The following is a 16,234-nucleotide window of genomic DNA, read 5'->3' as shown; positions in this document are numbered from 1 at the left end:
TGAAATAATGGGATGGGGGTGTACAGTGATTGAAAAGGTATTTTAGGAGGGGGAGGGAAACGGAAGGAAAGTGACAAACGCGACAGGAGCAGACTGCCTATACAACGGTAGGGGACTCACTGCAATGAAAAAACATCTCTAGGTTCGAACGCAAGCCAAACAAACTCGAATATATACATTCAGCAAATTTGTAGGCTTTGTTTTCATCTTCTAGTTGCGGAGGGAAACACCAGACCAAATGATCAGAACGGTCACTCATCGGTCAACTCACCGCCACCACCGTCTTGCCGGGCTCGGCGTCCTCGGCCACCACGGCGGCGTAGGTGGCCTGGCCGAAGGCAGGGCTGTTGTCGTTGACGTCCGTCAGGTTGATGTTGACCGTGGCCATGTCGCTGAGCGGCGGCGTGCCCCCGTCCGTGGCCTCCACCGTCAGGTAGTACTCGTGAGACGTCTCGAAGTCCAGCGGCTCGATGACGAAGATGTCACCTGGAGGGGAGTCGAAAGACAGAGAGGGAGGATAGGTTACGTTACCGTCCAACGTACACAACAGAAATGTCATCTGCTACGCAGGTCGACGATTACTGAGCGATTTCCCCTTAGATAGGCCAGCTGCAACGTCAATACTGGCTCTATTGCAAAAATTCAGGAAAACAAAACTGAGCTTTTTGGTCTTAAGTAAAGGTCAGGCATTAGGGTTAGCAGCGTGGCTAAGGTTAGGGTTCAAATCAGATTTGATGACCTTGTGGCAGTGCCAGCTAGTGACCACTCTGCAGAGATGCCTCCAGAACAACATTCATTAGGAAAAAACGCTAACCTGCTATGAATACACACAATGAGGTTGGAGAAGATGATAGTCATACTATGGTGCCCCGGGTGACTGGGGAGACACATAAAGAAGAGAGGAGAGGAGAAGAGAGAGAGATACAGAGAGAGAGAGAGATACAGAGAGAGAGAGAGAGAGAGAGAGAGAGAGAGAGAGAGAGAGAGAGAGAGAGAGAGAGAGAGAGAGAGAGAGAGAGAGAGAGAGAGAGAGAGAGAGAGAGAGAGAGAGAGAGAGAGAGAGAGAGAGAGAGAGAGAGAGAGAGAGAGAGAGAGAGAGACAGAGAGACAGAGAGACAGAGAGAGAGAGCTACAGAGAGAGAGAGCTACAGAGAGAGATACAGAGAGAGAGAGAGAGCTACAGAGAGAGATACAGAGAGAGAGAGAGAGCTACAGAGAGAGATACAGAGAGAGAGAGAGAGAGCGAGAGCGAGAGAGATACAGAGAGATACAGAGAGAGAGAGATACAGAGAGATACAGAGAGAGAGAGAGAGAGAGAGAGAGATACAGAGAGAGAGATACAGAGAGAGAGAGACAGAGAGAGCAACAGAGAGAGAGAGAGCTACAGAGAGAGAGAGAGCTACAGAGAGAGATACAGAGAGAGAGAGAGAGAGAGATACAGAGAGATACAGAGAGAGAGAGAAACATACCAGTCCGGGGGTCGACACTGAACATGCCGTGCTCGTTCCCGCTCACGATGGCGTAGGTGATCTCCCCGTTGGCCTCGATGTCCCGGCTGGCGGCGTGCACCCTCAGCAGCTGCGTGCCCACCGCCACGTCCTCCGAAACGCCCGCCACGTACTCGCGGTGCTCGAACACGGGCGGGTTGTCGTTGATGTCCAGCACGGAGACCGTGACGCGGGAGAGGGACGAGAGGCGTCGGGGGGAGCCTTGGTCGGAGGCGCGCGCTTTGAGCTCGTACACGGCCCGCGCCTCGCGGTCCAGGGGCTTTTTTAACGCGACGACGCCGGTATGCTCGTCCACGGAGAAGTGGCCGTCGGCTGAGTCGGCGAGGGAGTAGAGGATGTTGCTGTTCAAGCCTGGGAGGAGACAGAGAGAGATCATGTTGAAAACATATAGACTAAAATCAAGGTAATGTGTAGAGTCTGATAATCTGATAAGAGCAGTATACTAAATGTTCTTCCGAGTGGCAGTTCATTATCGCTTTGGGTTTGTTGGAAAGGAAAACCGTAAACAACCCAAACGTCATCTGCATGTACCTCCTCAGCAGTACAGCCACACACTCCTGAGTACCGATACTTTTTCATATCAGCCTTTCAACACAACATACCCTTTTCACCAACCGAAAGCATTAAAAACGCAAACACGCCAGTCACACCTTGTATTAACACCTCGCCGCTTCCCGACAGGGCGGTCCAATAACGAGACAGAGACGGATGTGGACAATAACCATACTGCCTTTTCTGCAGGTGGCCCACATCTCTCTCTCTCTCACACACACACACATTCCCCTTCGCATCTCATTACGACTAAAGAGACCCGGCCTGCGTCCCAAATGGCACTCTATTCGACAGTGCACTACTTTGGACCGGGGCCCTATGGGTCAAAAGTAGTGCACTACAAAGGGAACAGGATGCCATTTAGGATGCAAGTTCTTGTCGGCGGGAGCCCGGTTTACTGGCACCTGTTGGTCCCAGTCACCATCGCTTTAATCAGACCAAATCACTCGGCCGATGGAAATAGCTTGCTGACGTTTAAGGGGATCACACCAGAATCATGAAGCAATCTCGACTCACGTCACCAGACGAGTATACTTCATATCCAGTCCCCTGGAGGTTTCCTCCCACACTCTGGGTCGGATTCCACCACACCTGATTTTGCCATGTTTATGCTGTACCTTCTAAAACGGCTATTAAAAACCACCTTACTGCTTTCATCGCTATCTGGTATCTAAAACCATTTTACTTCACCACGGGCCAACTAAATGTTCACGTGCTAACTGACGAACTCCACATTCTGCACCGTGCGTTTGATGGAACTGTGCCTTCTGACGACGGCATTCGCTGAACCTTTATCGACGGCGGTAGCAAAGACCTCAAGCCAAAGTGGCAAGAAAGCTTGTTTCAGTCTAGCGTGAGCCGCATGAACGCTGTTCACCCAATCAAACGAGGGACAGCACAGACACGGAATAGACAGAAAAGAAACCACTTAAGAAAATAGCAACTGGGGAGAGATGGGAAGAGATAGGGGAATAGAAAGGCAAGAGATAGGGGGATAGATAGGAAAGAGATAGGGGGATAGAGAGGAAAGAGATAGGGGAATAGAAAGGCAAGAGATAGGGGGATAGATAGGAAAGAGATAGGGGGATAGAGAGGAAAGAGATAGGGGAATAGAAAGGCAAGAGATAGGGGGATAGATAGGAAAGAGATAGGGGGATAGAGAGGAAAGAGATAGGGGAATAGAAAGGCAAGAGATAGGGGGATAGAGAGGAAAGAGATAGGGGGATAGAGAGGAAAGAGATAGGGGGATAGAGGCAAGAGATAGGGGGATAGAGAGGAAAGATATGGGAAGAGAGAGATAGGGGGATAGAGGAAAGAGTGAGAGAGAAAATAAAGAGAAAGAGAGAGAGATATATAGAAGAAACAGAGAAAGGAATGTTTCAGCATAACTTCTCCCTTTAACACCAATTATGGTCACCAACCAGCTTCCTGGTTTGTCTGGTTCTTTTCCCCCAGACCACTTTGAGAAACGACGCCATGGCAGTGGGCACACAGCACACAGCAATGACGCGAGTAAGCTTGAAAGTATCAAACATCTTCAACCCAAATAAGCCGGTCTAGATAGCACAACTGGTGCAGGGAACTGGCAGGGCTCAAAATGTGTCAACGTTTGAAGCAAAGAGATACTCGAGTCTCAAATGTTGATGATACACCCCCCACCCCCCGAATAGTGAATGATTCCTCTATCTATCTGACAATGGAGGTCAGTGGAGTTATGCATACTGATGAATCAGTCCAATGGCAGCTGGCTGAGAGAGAGAGAGGGCTGTGTGACCTGGACTGTGGCAAAACGGGTATCTCGTCTCGTCCAGAGTCGTCATAGACGGCATTGACTTTGTTATTTCTCTGCGGGGCAGTGTGTGTGTGTGTGGCTCTTCAGGTATCCTGGCAATACGGGCAAACGTCAGCCAATACACCTTTCACAAGGCTGGCGATAAAGATACACACTACAACTACACTACAACTACAGATCTGTGTATGTGATACCAACACGTGTCAAAAGGAGTGCAAATCTCTCTCTCTCTCTCTCTTTCTCTCTCTCTCTCTCTCTCTCATTTCAAAAGGGCTTTATTGACATGGGGAAACACATGTAAACATTGCCAAAGCAAGTGAAATTGATAATATAACAAAAGTGAAATAAACAATAAATCATATTTATTTGTATTTTTGTATTAATTAACAGTAAACATTACAGTTCCAAAAGAATAAAGACCTTTGTCTATATACAGTGTTGGGATGTGCAAATAGTTAAAGTACAACATGGAAAATAAATAAACAGAAATGTGGGTTGTATTTACAAACGGTGCTTGTTCTTCACCGGATGCCCTATGCCTGTCACACGACTTGCTGCTTTGACCACACGGTGGTATTTCACCCAGTAGATATGGGAGTTTATCAACGTTGGATTTGTTTTCGGATTCTTTGTGGGTCTGTGTAATCTGAGGGAAGTATGTGTCTCAAATATGGTCATACATTTGGCAGGAGGTTAGGAAGTGCAGCTCAGTTTCCACCTCATTTTGTGGGCAGTGTGCACATAGCCCGTCTTCTCGAGAGCCATGTCTGCCTACGGCGGCCTCTCAAGATAAAAAAAGCTACAGTATACTCAGTAGTCTGTACATAGTCAAAGCTTTCCTTAAGTTTGGATCAGTCACAGTGGTCAGGTATTCTGCCACTGTGTACTCTCTGTTTAGGGCCAAATTATATTCTAGTTTGCTCCATTTTTTTGTTAATTCTGTCCAATGTGGCAATGTGTCAAGTAATTATGTTTTTGTTTTGTCATGATTCAGTTGGGTCTAATTGTGTTGCTGTCCTGGGGCTCTGTGGGGTGTGTTTGTGAACAGAGCCCAAGGACCAGCTTGCTTAGGGGATTCTTCTCCAGGTTCATCTCTCTGTCGGTGATGGCTTTGTTATGGAAGGTTTGGGAATCGCTTCCTTTTCGGTGGTTGTAGAATTTAAACGTCCCTTTTCTGGATGTTGATAATTAGCGGGTATCGGCCTAATTCTGCTCTGGACGCGTTATCTGTTTTAGGTTGTACACAGAGGATATTTTAGCAGAATTCTGCATGCAGTCTATATTTGGTCTCTCTTCCTCTCTCCCCCCAGCTCCAAATGATCCAAAATATGCCTCCGGCTAAAATTGGAGTGAGGGAGGGGGGGGAGAACCTAATTTCTCCTCTCCTCTTTTCAGATATCCTTTAAGTTCACACGAAAGGTAGGGCAGACTTTAGGAATTCCGTGCTAGTGCGCCAACCCTGGGGGAAGAGCTGTCGAAAAAGCAGGCCCCCTTTTGCGCTTCGACTTTCTGGGCGAACGAACGAGCGACCCAGTTCTTACATCCCATTCAATCTGTCAAACTGTCAGTTTTACCAGAAGGACTGAGAGAGAGAGAGAGAGAGAAGGCAGGACAGGGGCGGGGGGGGAGAGAGAGAGAGAGAGAGTTTATCTTCATCCGTACCTAGGCTTTGTGAAGGGAACACGCTGACATGCTCCCCTAGTCTAGAACGCCTTGCCCTGTAAGAGGTGTCATTACCAAACGCCAGTCACGGAAGTCAAATTGGTAGCGTCGCTGAAAGTGGCAACCCTGTCATATTTTCGAGGAGCTTGCTAATATCAGAGCTCTTGAGTTTAACTATGGCCGCCACACTAACGCTTTCGACTGTCCTCCATTTGAGGGAGTTCTGGGGACAAATCCGTTGTTTTCATTTTTTAAAATTTTTTTTATTTATTTTTTTAAATTTTAAATCGGCTGCTCCTGCTTAGGTGGGTTTCCTGAAACGTGAAGCAAACATATGCCACGTAGCGGACGCTTTAATCCAAAGCGACTAACAGCAGTGCATGCATACATTTTCCGTATGGGTGGCCCCATGTAAGCGCCATCCTCTACTAACAGAACCGCACAGGACGACAAACACAACACAAAAGTCATAGAAATGGCAAATAGAAAATGGCCATTAGGCCTTTTCAGAGTCGAGTGCTCGAGGAGAATCGAAATGTCATCCTTGAGACACCATCGCTTTGCGCCGAAAGAGCCTGGTGTGAAACGGAGCGGGGATTACTGTGATACTGTGGACTCAGCGTTTCAGCGGAAAAGCAATGCGCCTTTACTTCTCAAACAATTCTGTCTCTATTTTCTCAGCAGAAAGATGAATTGTTAAGTGACGGGTAACGTAGAGCTCCACAGTGGCTATCAGACATGGGCAGAGTGAGACGCAACATACTGCGCGTGTGCACAATGTGGAGAGCATCAGGTCGGAGTGCTTAGCATTGCCTGGTGGAAGACTGGTCAAATAAAGAACAATGAAACAAACAGATCAACTCATTTGTAAAATAAACAAACAACAAACGTACCGGTGTCGAGGTCGGTGGCGAGCAGCCGCGCCACGAAGGTGCCGACCTCCGTGTTCTCGAAGACGGTGATGGCGTATGGGTCGGAGGTGAACTGTGGCGCGTTGTCGTTCACGTCCCCCACGGTCAGGTGCACGGCCGCCTCGCAGTAGCGCCCGCCGCCGTCTAGTGCCCGCACCGTCAGGCGATACTCCTCCTGTTCCTCGCGGTCCAGGGGCTGCTGGGTCTTCAGTTCACCTGGGAAAACGGAAGATGAAGAAAGGCACATGTCAATCAATGGGGTAGGCAATCACTCACACACACACACACACACACACACACACACACACACACACACACACACACACACACACACACACACACACACACACACACACACACACACACACACAAACTCTTATTACAAGTTATTGCAATCCACACACACTTTTCCACGGTACGGCGTTTGCGGGATGCACTCTTTAAGAAAGGTCATGTTTGGAGGACAGGTCGTGTTAGAGCTGCATCGTCCACCTACCCCACGCCCATTCCAAAGAAATCATCAACATAAAACGCAAGTGAAGCTAAATGTTCTCTGAGACATTTAGTTCGGTGTAGACTGACCGTAGAGCAGGGCTGTCAAACATAAGCCGATTTCATGCGGCCCGCGGCTGGTTTGAGTAGCCAGAAAAATGACTGAAACCGGATCGATACCGTGTACAAACCACAACGGACCTACGTGTGTGAAGCCTCTTAAGATAATTCACTCTGTCGTCCAGCTTGTTAACAATCACCAGAATAAAGGTTAGGGTTAAAGGCTGGGGGGAAGCTGATCTGTAACTAGGGGAAACTTTACCTGAACATTTAGTGTCCCGGAAACCTTACAAACTTGTCATTGCTCACCTCCGCACACCTCTATTTTTAAGTTGGCATTAGCCGCTTCAGTGCATTCAAAAGTAACACGCTTCTCACAGATCACTGAGGCAGACGTGTGTGTGTGTGTGTGTGTGTGTGTGTGTGTGTGTGTGCCTGCGTGTGTTATGAGACCTGCATATCCTCTCGTATGCCACAAACCCCTTCCCCTGATCCAAGCAGCCGACCCACATCCAAACAACTAATAGTTTTCAGAAGAGGATGGAGAGAAATACATCAATAATTGACGGAGAGGAAGAGAGAGGAGGGAAAACGCAGGAGGACAGGAGTACCTGGCAGCTAAGAGCAGCTAGGAGGTTGTCCTGGGACATGCCGCACGTCAACATTACCGGGGCCTCGCTGGACACACAGACTGCCAATACCAACGAAGCCTCGTAGCGTTCCTCGCATGCAACAATCCTCCTATTCGGCATAAAAAAAACAGGACCCCCCCCACGATACTCTTGACCTTATCCACTCTGCAACAGCAGCTCTCCTTCTCCTTCAATTTGGGCCACACCAAAAGAACTGGCCGGATTTTTCCGCTCTCCTCCTCTCCCTCTTTGCCGGGCTCACGTGGAGGTATCAAAGTGCGTCTGAACTTAGAACACAATAAAGGGACTGTTGTTTTGTGGTAAAGCTCCACACTGCTGCTGTCCTTGTTTCTTCATAACCCTTCTCTCTCCCTTCAGACGTAAACCAATGCAGCGTTACTTTTCTTAGCGTGGGAGTTAATGGGAGCTAACTGGCACTGCGTTGTCTAAGGTCGGACTCGAGTCATTTGGTCTCCGCTTTCTGCAGAGGAGACTCGAAAACCTCAGGCGAGAACCATGTCGATTGTATGTTAGATGAAACGTGGGTTCTTAGCGCCATGGCTCGCTAAACCCTCCGGGGAAATGTTCTGGGGCAAAATACATTAAAAAATAACCATCCAAAAGGATGCGACCTAAACAAAATCCACCTTGCCACTAGGGACACACACACACACACACACACACACACACACACCCACACACGCTGGGGTGGATGGATTAGAATTCGATCAGAAAGTGTGCATGACTGGCGTCCACACCTAGGGGTTATTACCGTGTCTGTTTGTGACGATACAGAGGGAGGCAAAAGACAGGGTCGTTGTGTGTGTGTGTGTGTGTCTGTGGGTTAGTGTCGTACGCCACGCTGCCGTCACGCACCCATGGACATTTGATAGTCATAATAACCTCTTGACAAGCTGTGAATACAAACTGGATGAATGCGAGTGCAGCGCGGCCATTTGAAATGACTTGAATCGACTCTACATTGCGGCAGACATGGACCTGTGGTTATTTGATTTTCGATTAGCTGTATGGTAGCGTGGGCAGACTAGTCAACACATCGAGTGTGTTGTAGGTGTAACCCAGACAGACAGAAAAACAGACAGACCAACACACCTGTGTCGGGGTCGATGGTGAAGAGCTCGGCTCCCGGTCCCTGGAGCTCGTAGGTGATGTGGGCGTTGGAGCGGATGTCTGCGTCCGTGGCCGAGACCTGCAGGATGAGCCTGCCGGCTGGGATGTCCTCGGGGACCCTCTCTGTGTAGAGGGACTGGGGGAGCGGAGAGATGGAGAGAGAAAGGACAAGGGAGTGTGTGGGAGGGAAGCGGGAAGAAGGGGGGGGGGGGGGGGGAGAAGTAAAGGTAGAATATGCCAGAATAGACAGAATTCAATAAGGTATATTAACCAGAAGGGAGGAAATAGAGAGTGTAGAACGAAAATACATTTACATCGACAGCAGCACCATCATTGTATGGACTTAATACGATCAGCAATGGAAATACATTATCTGGTATAAAAAAAAAGCCCTTGATGGAGGAAAATTACCCCATAATTTCCTCTTGCTTTCTTCGACGATGAACCTTTCCAAACCTCTTATTTCCCTCCCTCCCTCCTCCCAGGTACTTGTCATGCACAGCGTGCACCCCCGTACGCAGAAAACACGGCCCGCCTTCTCTCTTTACCTTCTCGCAAACGGGGCTGTTGTCGTTGGCGTCCAGGACTTTGACCTCGACCACGGCCTTGGCGGCAAAGGTGCCGTCGGTGGCGGTGATATTTAGGAGGTAGTTGTCGCGCTCCTCGCGGTCCAGTGGTTTCCTGACAGACACTTTCCACTCGTTCTGGAGGTGCTCGATCGCAAACTGTCCTAGAGGGTCTCCTCCTGTATGGGGAGAGAGTCATTGTGGAGAGTTAACTTCTTTGTGGGCAGTATTTTCACGTCCGGATGAAAAGCGTGCCCAAAGTAAACTGCCTGCTACTCAGGCCCAGAAGCTAGGATATGCATATAGATTTGGATAGAAAACACTCTGACGTTTCTAAAACTGTTTGAATGATGTCTGTGAGTATAACAGAACTTATTTGGCAGGCGAACCCAAGGACCATCCAGGGAAAAACAATTTTGAGGTCACTCTCTTTTCAATGGGTTTTCATTGGGACTCTAGATATCTAAGGCAGTTGCTTGCAGTTCCTATCGCTTCCACTGGATGTCAACAGTCTTCAGAAATTGGTTGATGTTTTTCCTTTGAGAAATGAAGTAGCAGCCCTGTTCAAAACGAGGCTTGAGGGAAGTGTATTGTTTGATAGAGGCACGCGACCTGAAAAGCACGCTCCATAATGTTTTCCTCCGGTACTGAAAGCTGTTTATCCCATCTTAAATTTTATAGATTATTTACGTAACAAAATAACTAAAGTTGTATTAGGAAAGTTGTTTGAAATGTTTGGACAAAGATTACAGGTAACTTACTTGTAGTCAAGTTGCGCGATTTGGAAAAGGTGTTTTTCTGGATCAAACATGCCAAATAAATGGACATTTTGGATATATAACGACGGCATTAATCGAAAAAAAGGACCATTTGTGATGTTTATCGGACATATTGGAGTGCCAACAGAAGAAGCTCGTCAAAGGTAAGGCATGAATTATATCTTTATTTCCGAGTTTCGTGTTGTGCCTGGCGGGATGACATATGTGTTTGTTTGATGGGGTGCTGTCCTCAGATAATATCATGGTTTGCTTTCTTCGTCAAGCCTTTTTGAAATCTGACACATTGGCTGAATTAACAAAAAAAAATAGCTTTAATTTGGTGTATTACCTGTGTGATTTCATGAAAGTTTAATATATAGTAATTTAATTTGAATGTGGCGCTCTGCAATTTCACCGGATGTTGGTCAGGTGGGACCGTAGCGTCCCACCTTAACCTCTAGACTAGAGAGGTTAATGGGGAAAGAGTCAATGGGGAGAGTCAATGAGGAGTGAGTCATTGGGGAGTCAATGGGGAGAGTGGCATTCAAACTAATGAACAATACGGACCCTGCCTCTGCTTTCGAGAGGGCTAGTGGTTTTGTTTGTGTGTGTGTGTTGTGTGGTGTGTGTGGTGTGTGTGTGTGTGCGCGTGTGCACGCATCTCATGAGTGTGTGTGTTTTTCTGTTTGTGGACTGTACTGAATCATACATGAATGACAGAAATAAATATAGATAAGATGCATCCAAGCCTTTTCCATCAGGGTTACTCTTGGAATCAGAGAAGATCTTGTGGTAGCGAAGCTCAAAGAGGAACTGTATCCATTTCTACCAGTTATCACATCCTATTTCAAAAGCTGTCCGCTGGTCAGAGTCGTGCTCAACCCCCGGGATCTTTATAGTGCCTGAGCAAATCTACCTCAGGTAGCATTCATATTATTCATTTATCATAACCACTTCAAATTGCAGACCAACTGTCATGAAGCAAGTATGTTTGGTACACAGGAAACCGTAATAAGGGGGCGGTTTTTGCGTAGTAGGAAATGTGACTTCAAGCTAATATGAGAGCTTATTTCGAAAATCTCTGGTTATTAAATGTGGCATCGTCAATCTTAATCCGCGAATTAGCGCTATCGAGATAATTAAACATTTCCTTTTCTTCACTTTTTTTCTGATGACCTACATATTTGCCTTGAACTTTCACAAATTAGTCAATTCAAAGTGTTTACAGATAAAGAATGTGCATTAAATGTTCAGAGAGCAGATATCATCTCCCTATTTAAGCGGGTGTAAAATGTCTAATCCTCTTTCGAGTGGTGTTTATTAAAGCTGTTTCTTAACACAAATGGGGAAGTCTATAAGGCCATGAGCTGTGAGCAGAGCAATTACTGGAATTGTTAGAGATAAATCTCACCTGTGATAAAGTAATTGACTTGTTTGTTGATCTCCTCCGTGTCGGCGTCCGTGGTGCTCAGGATGGCAATGACTCCACTGGGCGGAAGGTCATCTTCGCTCACCGTGCCCTTGTAGATCTCGGCGGTGAAGCGCGGTGGGTTATCGTTGACGTCGGCCACGGTAACCTCCACGGTGGTGCTGGTCACCAGCTGCACCTTGTCTCCGCGGTCGGTGGCCAGCACGGCAATGGTGTACTTGCTGGTCTTCTCACGGTCGAGCTCTTTCAATGTCGTCACCCAGCCTGTCTCACTGTTGACGGCAAACAGCGCAGAGATCTCAGCTGAGGTTTGTTTGGGGTCCAGGCTGTAGATCACTTGACCATTGGTTCCTGAGTCCTGGTCGGTGGCTTTGACCTGGATCACCGGCGTGCCATCTGGAAGGTTCTCCACCACGACCGCCTCATATGGGTCTGACTCAAACACAGGCTTGTTGTCGTTGAGGTCCTTGACCTGGATGTTGAGGTCGACAGACGCCACAGTTTCGTAGCCCTCCTGTTGGCTCTGGGCTTGCAACGTGAGCTGGTACCACTTGGTGGTCTCGTGGTCCATTCTCTTCTCCAGCTTCAGGGACCCGGTGTCCCGATCCACCACGAAGACCTCATCACGGTTACTCTCCGGGGTGTTGCCCTTCACTAGGCTGTAGAACACCGGTTCTTCACTCTCCGCCTGGATGACGTCAATATCCGTGCCGATGGGCATGTCTTCGGCGATGGTGAACCGGTAGTGTGGCTCTGCGAACTTGGGGATCGGTACCTCAGGGGCCACTATCCTGATGTAAACGCGAACGACAGATTGCTTGGAAGGACTCCCAGCATCCTTTGCCCTAACGTAGAAAGCGTAGAGGTCGTTTTCAAGTCCGATGAGACTCTCTTTGGTGACAATGACTCCACTGAAGGGATGGATTTCGAAGTTCTCTTCCACGTTTTCCATGTCGGCTTCCATGGTGTAAGCGATGTCGGCATTGCTTCCCTCGTCCATGTCTGACGCAGCGATTTTTACCACGGTGGTTCCCCTGGGGACATCCGATGCAACATTGGCTTTGTACTCCACTGCCCTGAATTGTGGGGCATTGTCGTTGATATCTGTCAAAATCACATTAATAATGCAGAAGCCTACTTTTCCGCCACCGTCCTTTGCCATGAGCGATATGGGGATGACCTTCTCAATGGCGTTCTCGCGGTCCAGGATTTCAAGGGTGAATATCTCTCCATTTTCATTGACTGAGAACTTGTCCTTGGCAAAATTGTTGACAATGTGGTAAGTTAGGCGCCCGTATGTGCCAGCGTCTTCATCTGTGGCTTTGGCCTCCGCCACTAACGTGCCGACCGGCGAGTTCTCGGTGAGTTCAACCACATAGTCAAGCTGGGGGAAAGTGGGGTTGTGGAAGTTGGCACCGTTGACTGTGACTTTGACCATGGCCGAGTTCCTGAATACACCGTCTGACACGGACACGTTGAGGTTGTACAGTGGCTCCATCTGTGGCTTACGGTGGTTGGAGATGAAGATGGCCCCAGTATTTTTATCCATGGCAAAGTTCTGGTCCTTATTGCCAGACAGGATGGAGAACTCAAGCCTGCCGGCGTCTGAGCTGTCGGCGTCGGACGCCTGGACATGGGTGACGAAGTGACCGCGGGGGGCCAATTCGCTGACCGTGGCTTTGTAAGAGCTCTCAGTGAACGTCGGAGCATTGTCATTCAGGTCAGTGACATCTACGGTCACAGTGACATCGCTGGAGAGGGCGGGCACTCCTCCGTCCACAGCGCGGACAGTCAGTTTGTGTTGCTGCTTTTCCTCCTGGTCGAGCATGCGAGCAGTCCAGATGATTCCTGAGTCACGGTCAACGCTGAAGTAGTCAGAGCTCTTTTCCATGTTCTCAACTAGCTGGTAGAAGAGCACTTTGTTGTTGCCAGTGTCAGGGTCTGTGGCGGCGACTTGCAAAACTGCCGTGCCGATAAAAGAAGCTTCAGAAACACTTGCGTTGTAGGACTTTAGTTGGAAGACAGGGGGATTGTCGTTGACATCTTCCAGAATGATATCGACAAAGACATCAGCGTGGGCCCCAGTTAGTGAGTCTGTGGCTCTGACACTCAATTTATAAGCGGGGTGGGTCTCAAAATCCAGAGGTTGGATTACATGAATGACACCTGTGTTGAAATTGATGGAAAACTGACTGAAGGCATCTCCCTCAGAGATGGTGTACACTATCTTGGGGCCTTCAGAGTCAGTAGCCTGGACGTGAACAACAGGTGTGTGTAACTGGATATTTTCAGGGATTTCGATGCTGTAGAATGGCTTCTCAAACACTGGCATGGCTTTGTTTACTATAGTTATGGGCACTTCCACTTCTGCCGAGAGGGCTGGTTCTCCTGCATCTTTGGCCACAACGCTGATGACGAACTCACTGTTGAGGGAGTCTTTGTCTAACTGCTTTTTGAGGGAGATTTCTCCCGAGGGGCTTATCTGGAAGTGCTTGTGGTGTTCTTTCAGGTGGTAATGGATTTCTGCGTTTTGACCCATGTCCCCGTCCACCGCTGTCACCTGGTGGATGGCCTGACCCTCCTCTGCATCCACCTGGACCAAGGCTTGATAGGGCAGGTTGACAAACATGGGCTGGTTGTCGTTCACATCTTCTACGGTCACCATCACCAGAACGTGGGCCACTTCGGAGGAAGCGTCCTTCCTGGTCACCTCCACGACGATGTTGAACATGTCCTGCGCCTCACGATCGAAAGGTATCCCCGTGGTGGAGAGCACTCCAGAAGTGCGGCTGATTTGGAACCTCTTGTCTGGGTTCAGGATGGTGTAGAAGAGGGGTTCGTTGACGTGGGTCCCCACAGAGGCAATGACCGCTAACGTTTTCTTCTCAGAGGAGTTCTCTTTGACGTAAGCCTTGTAGGAGTCCCTAGTGAACTTCAGGCTGCTCTCCTTGTTCTCACGGATGTTGATCTTTACCGACGCTGTGTTGGCAAACCTGCCGTCCGAGACCCTCACCCTCAGCTCGTACCTGCTTCTTAGCTGGGTGACGTTCTGGATAGTGATGATGCCTGTGTTGGGATCCATCTTGAATTTCTCCCCGATGTTCCCCTCTGAGATGGAGAAGAAGAGTTTGGAGTTTGGTCCGGAGTCGGCGTCTGATGCTTTGACTTTGATTACCTCGACACCTTTGTAAGTCGGCACGATCACTGATGTCTCGTAGAGCTCCTGGCTGAACTGCGGCGAGCAGTCGTTGACGTCGATGACTTCGACGGTCACGTTGGCGGCTGTCTCGGCGAACAGACGCGGCATTCCGAGGTCATGGACCTGAATGGTGAAGCAGAACACACTCCTTTGTTCAAAATCCAGAGTGGTTGTCATTCTAATGGCTCCCGTACTCGAATCGATAGCAAAGTAGTTGTGGGCGAACGGCTCGACGATCTGATAGACCAGCATGGCGTTGGCATCGCGGTCAGTGTCCGAGGCGCGGATGACCAGCGGGGTGTTTTCTCTGGTCAAGACCACACTGTTGATGGGAGCCGATTCGCTAATCATGCCTGTGAACTCTGGCTGGAGGAAGATGGGGGCATTATCATTCTCGTCCTTCAGGTGAATCAGCAGAGTGGTGTTGCTAGCAAGACCTGCCATGTTGGTTCCCTGGATGGTAAGTCTGTACTCAGGGGTCATTTCATAGTCCAAAGCCCTTGAAGTTACAACCACACCGGAGTTTGGGTTTACATCAAATGTGCCGTCAGTGTTTCCACCTTTGATTTGGTAGAACACAGAGGACTGGCTGGTGGCTGAGATCATGGTCACAAAACTGCCGGGGAGGACCAATTCGCTGACCTCTGCAGTGAACTCCTTCTCAGTGAATCTGGGGGAGGCATTGTCCGACATGGTGACAGCGATGTGGACGGTGGCCGTGGCAGTAAGCGAGGGCGTTCCTTTGTCGGTTGCCTTCACAGCTAGTTCAAACTGGTTCTTGCTGCTTCGGTCCAGCTCCTTGGCCACGGTAACAGTGCCCAGCACCGGATCAATGGCAAATGAGTTTGCAACATTTCCTGTTCCAAAAAAACAAAGAACAAACATATTTATTAATGTGGTTGCTATGGCATTGGTTTTCATTCCAGCCTGAACTGTGTGTCTCAAACATTAAAGCCAGGGTGTAATTTTAGACTTCTTGACTACCGTAAATTGAATTAACGAGTCAAAGTTCGCGCCCTCAAGGAAATCTAATTAGCATAATAAAACGTTTAAGTCAGAGGTAAGTTTTTTTTGCAGTGGATGCATCTCAATCCACTGCAACCACCGATGTCGCAGCTGAGTATATATGGAGACTGTTTAAAGCCAAAAATCTGGGGTTACGATACATATCTTATATCTTCCAGGGTATAGGATAGACACTTTAGAACAAACTGCCTTTAGATTTTTTTTGGGGGGGACTATCTATTGGTACATGCAGTGAATCTGTTATTCAATGCCTTTGTTTGGGCTAATAGCAGTAGAACCCCCCCCCCCCCCCCCCCCCTCATTCTAGACATGACCCCCTTCATTCCCTCACCCCCCAAATGGCCATGGCTCTCGATAAGGATTCATGAAGATTGCCTAATTGTGCACACTTTCCAATTACTCTAATGAAATTAAATGCTAATTTCCCCTCCAACACTGAAACTAATCCACAACCGATGGACATGGCCGCTCTGTGTTCTACACCAGTCCACCTCTGCTTTGAAAACCTGACTCATT

General features: G+C 48.5%; 1 protein-coding gene across 8 annotated transcripts in view; it reads right to left on the bottom strand.

Moving 5' to 3' along the window:
• LOC110534409 (protocadherin Fat 1) overlaps positions 1-16,234 on the bottom strand; it is a 97,975-nt gene that overhangs the window by 19,454 nt on the left and 62,287 nt on the right. For all 8 annotated transcript variants that reach the window (XR_005034193.1, XM_036933522.1, XM_036933521.1 and 5 more), the window contains 6 exons: positions 11,476-15,549; positions 9,289-9,485; positions 8,723-8,876; positions 6,408-6,641; positions 1,470-1,859; positions 272-486 (listed from right to left, as the gene is read on the bottom strand). Coding sequence is in view for 7 of the 8 variants with exons in the window: in XM_036933522.1 (XP_036789417.1) it covers positions 272-486; positions 1,470-1,859; positions 6,408-6,641; positions 8,723-8,876; positions 9,289-9,485; positions 11,476-15,549 (5,264 nt within the window). In the remaining variant the exon portion in view is untranslated. The remainder of the gene's footprint in view (positions 1-271; positions 487-1,469; positions 1,860-6,407; positions 6,642-8,722; positions 8,877-9,288; positions 9,486-11,475; positions 15,550-16,234) is intronic.

Source organism: Oncorhynchus mykiss, chromosome 10, assembly GCF_013265735.2.
Source record: "Oncorhynchus mykiss isolate Arlee chromosome 10, USDA_OmykA_1.1, whole genome shotgun sequence".
Lineage (NCBI taxonomy): Eukaryota > Metazoa > Chordata > Actinopteri > Salmoniformes > Salmonidae > Oncorhynchus > Oncorhynchus mykiss.
Note: the sequence above shows the minus strand (reverse complement) of the source record. Positions and strands in the feature narration are given on the sequence as shown.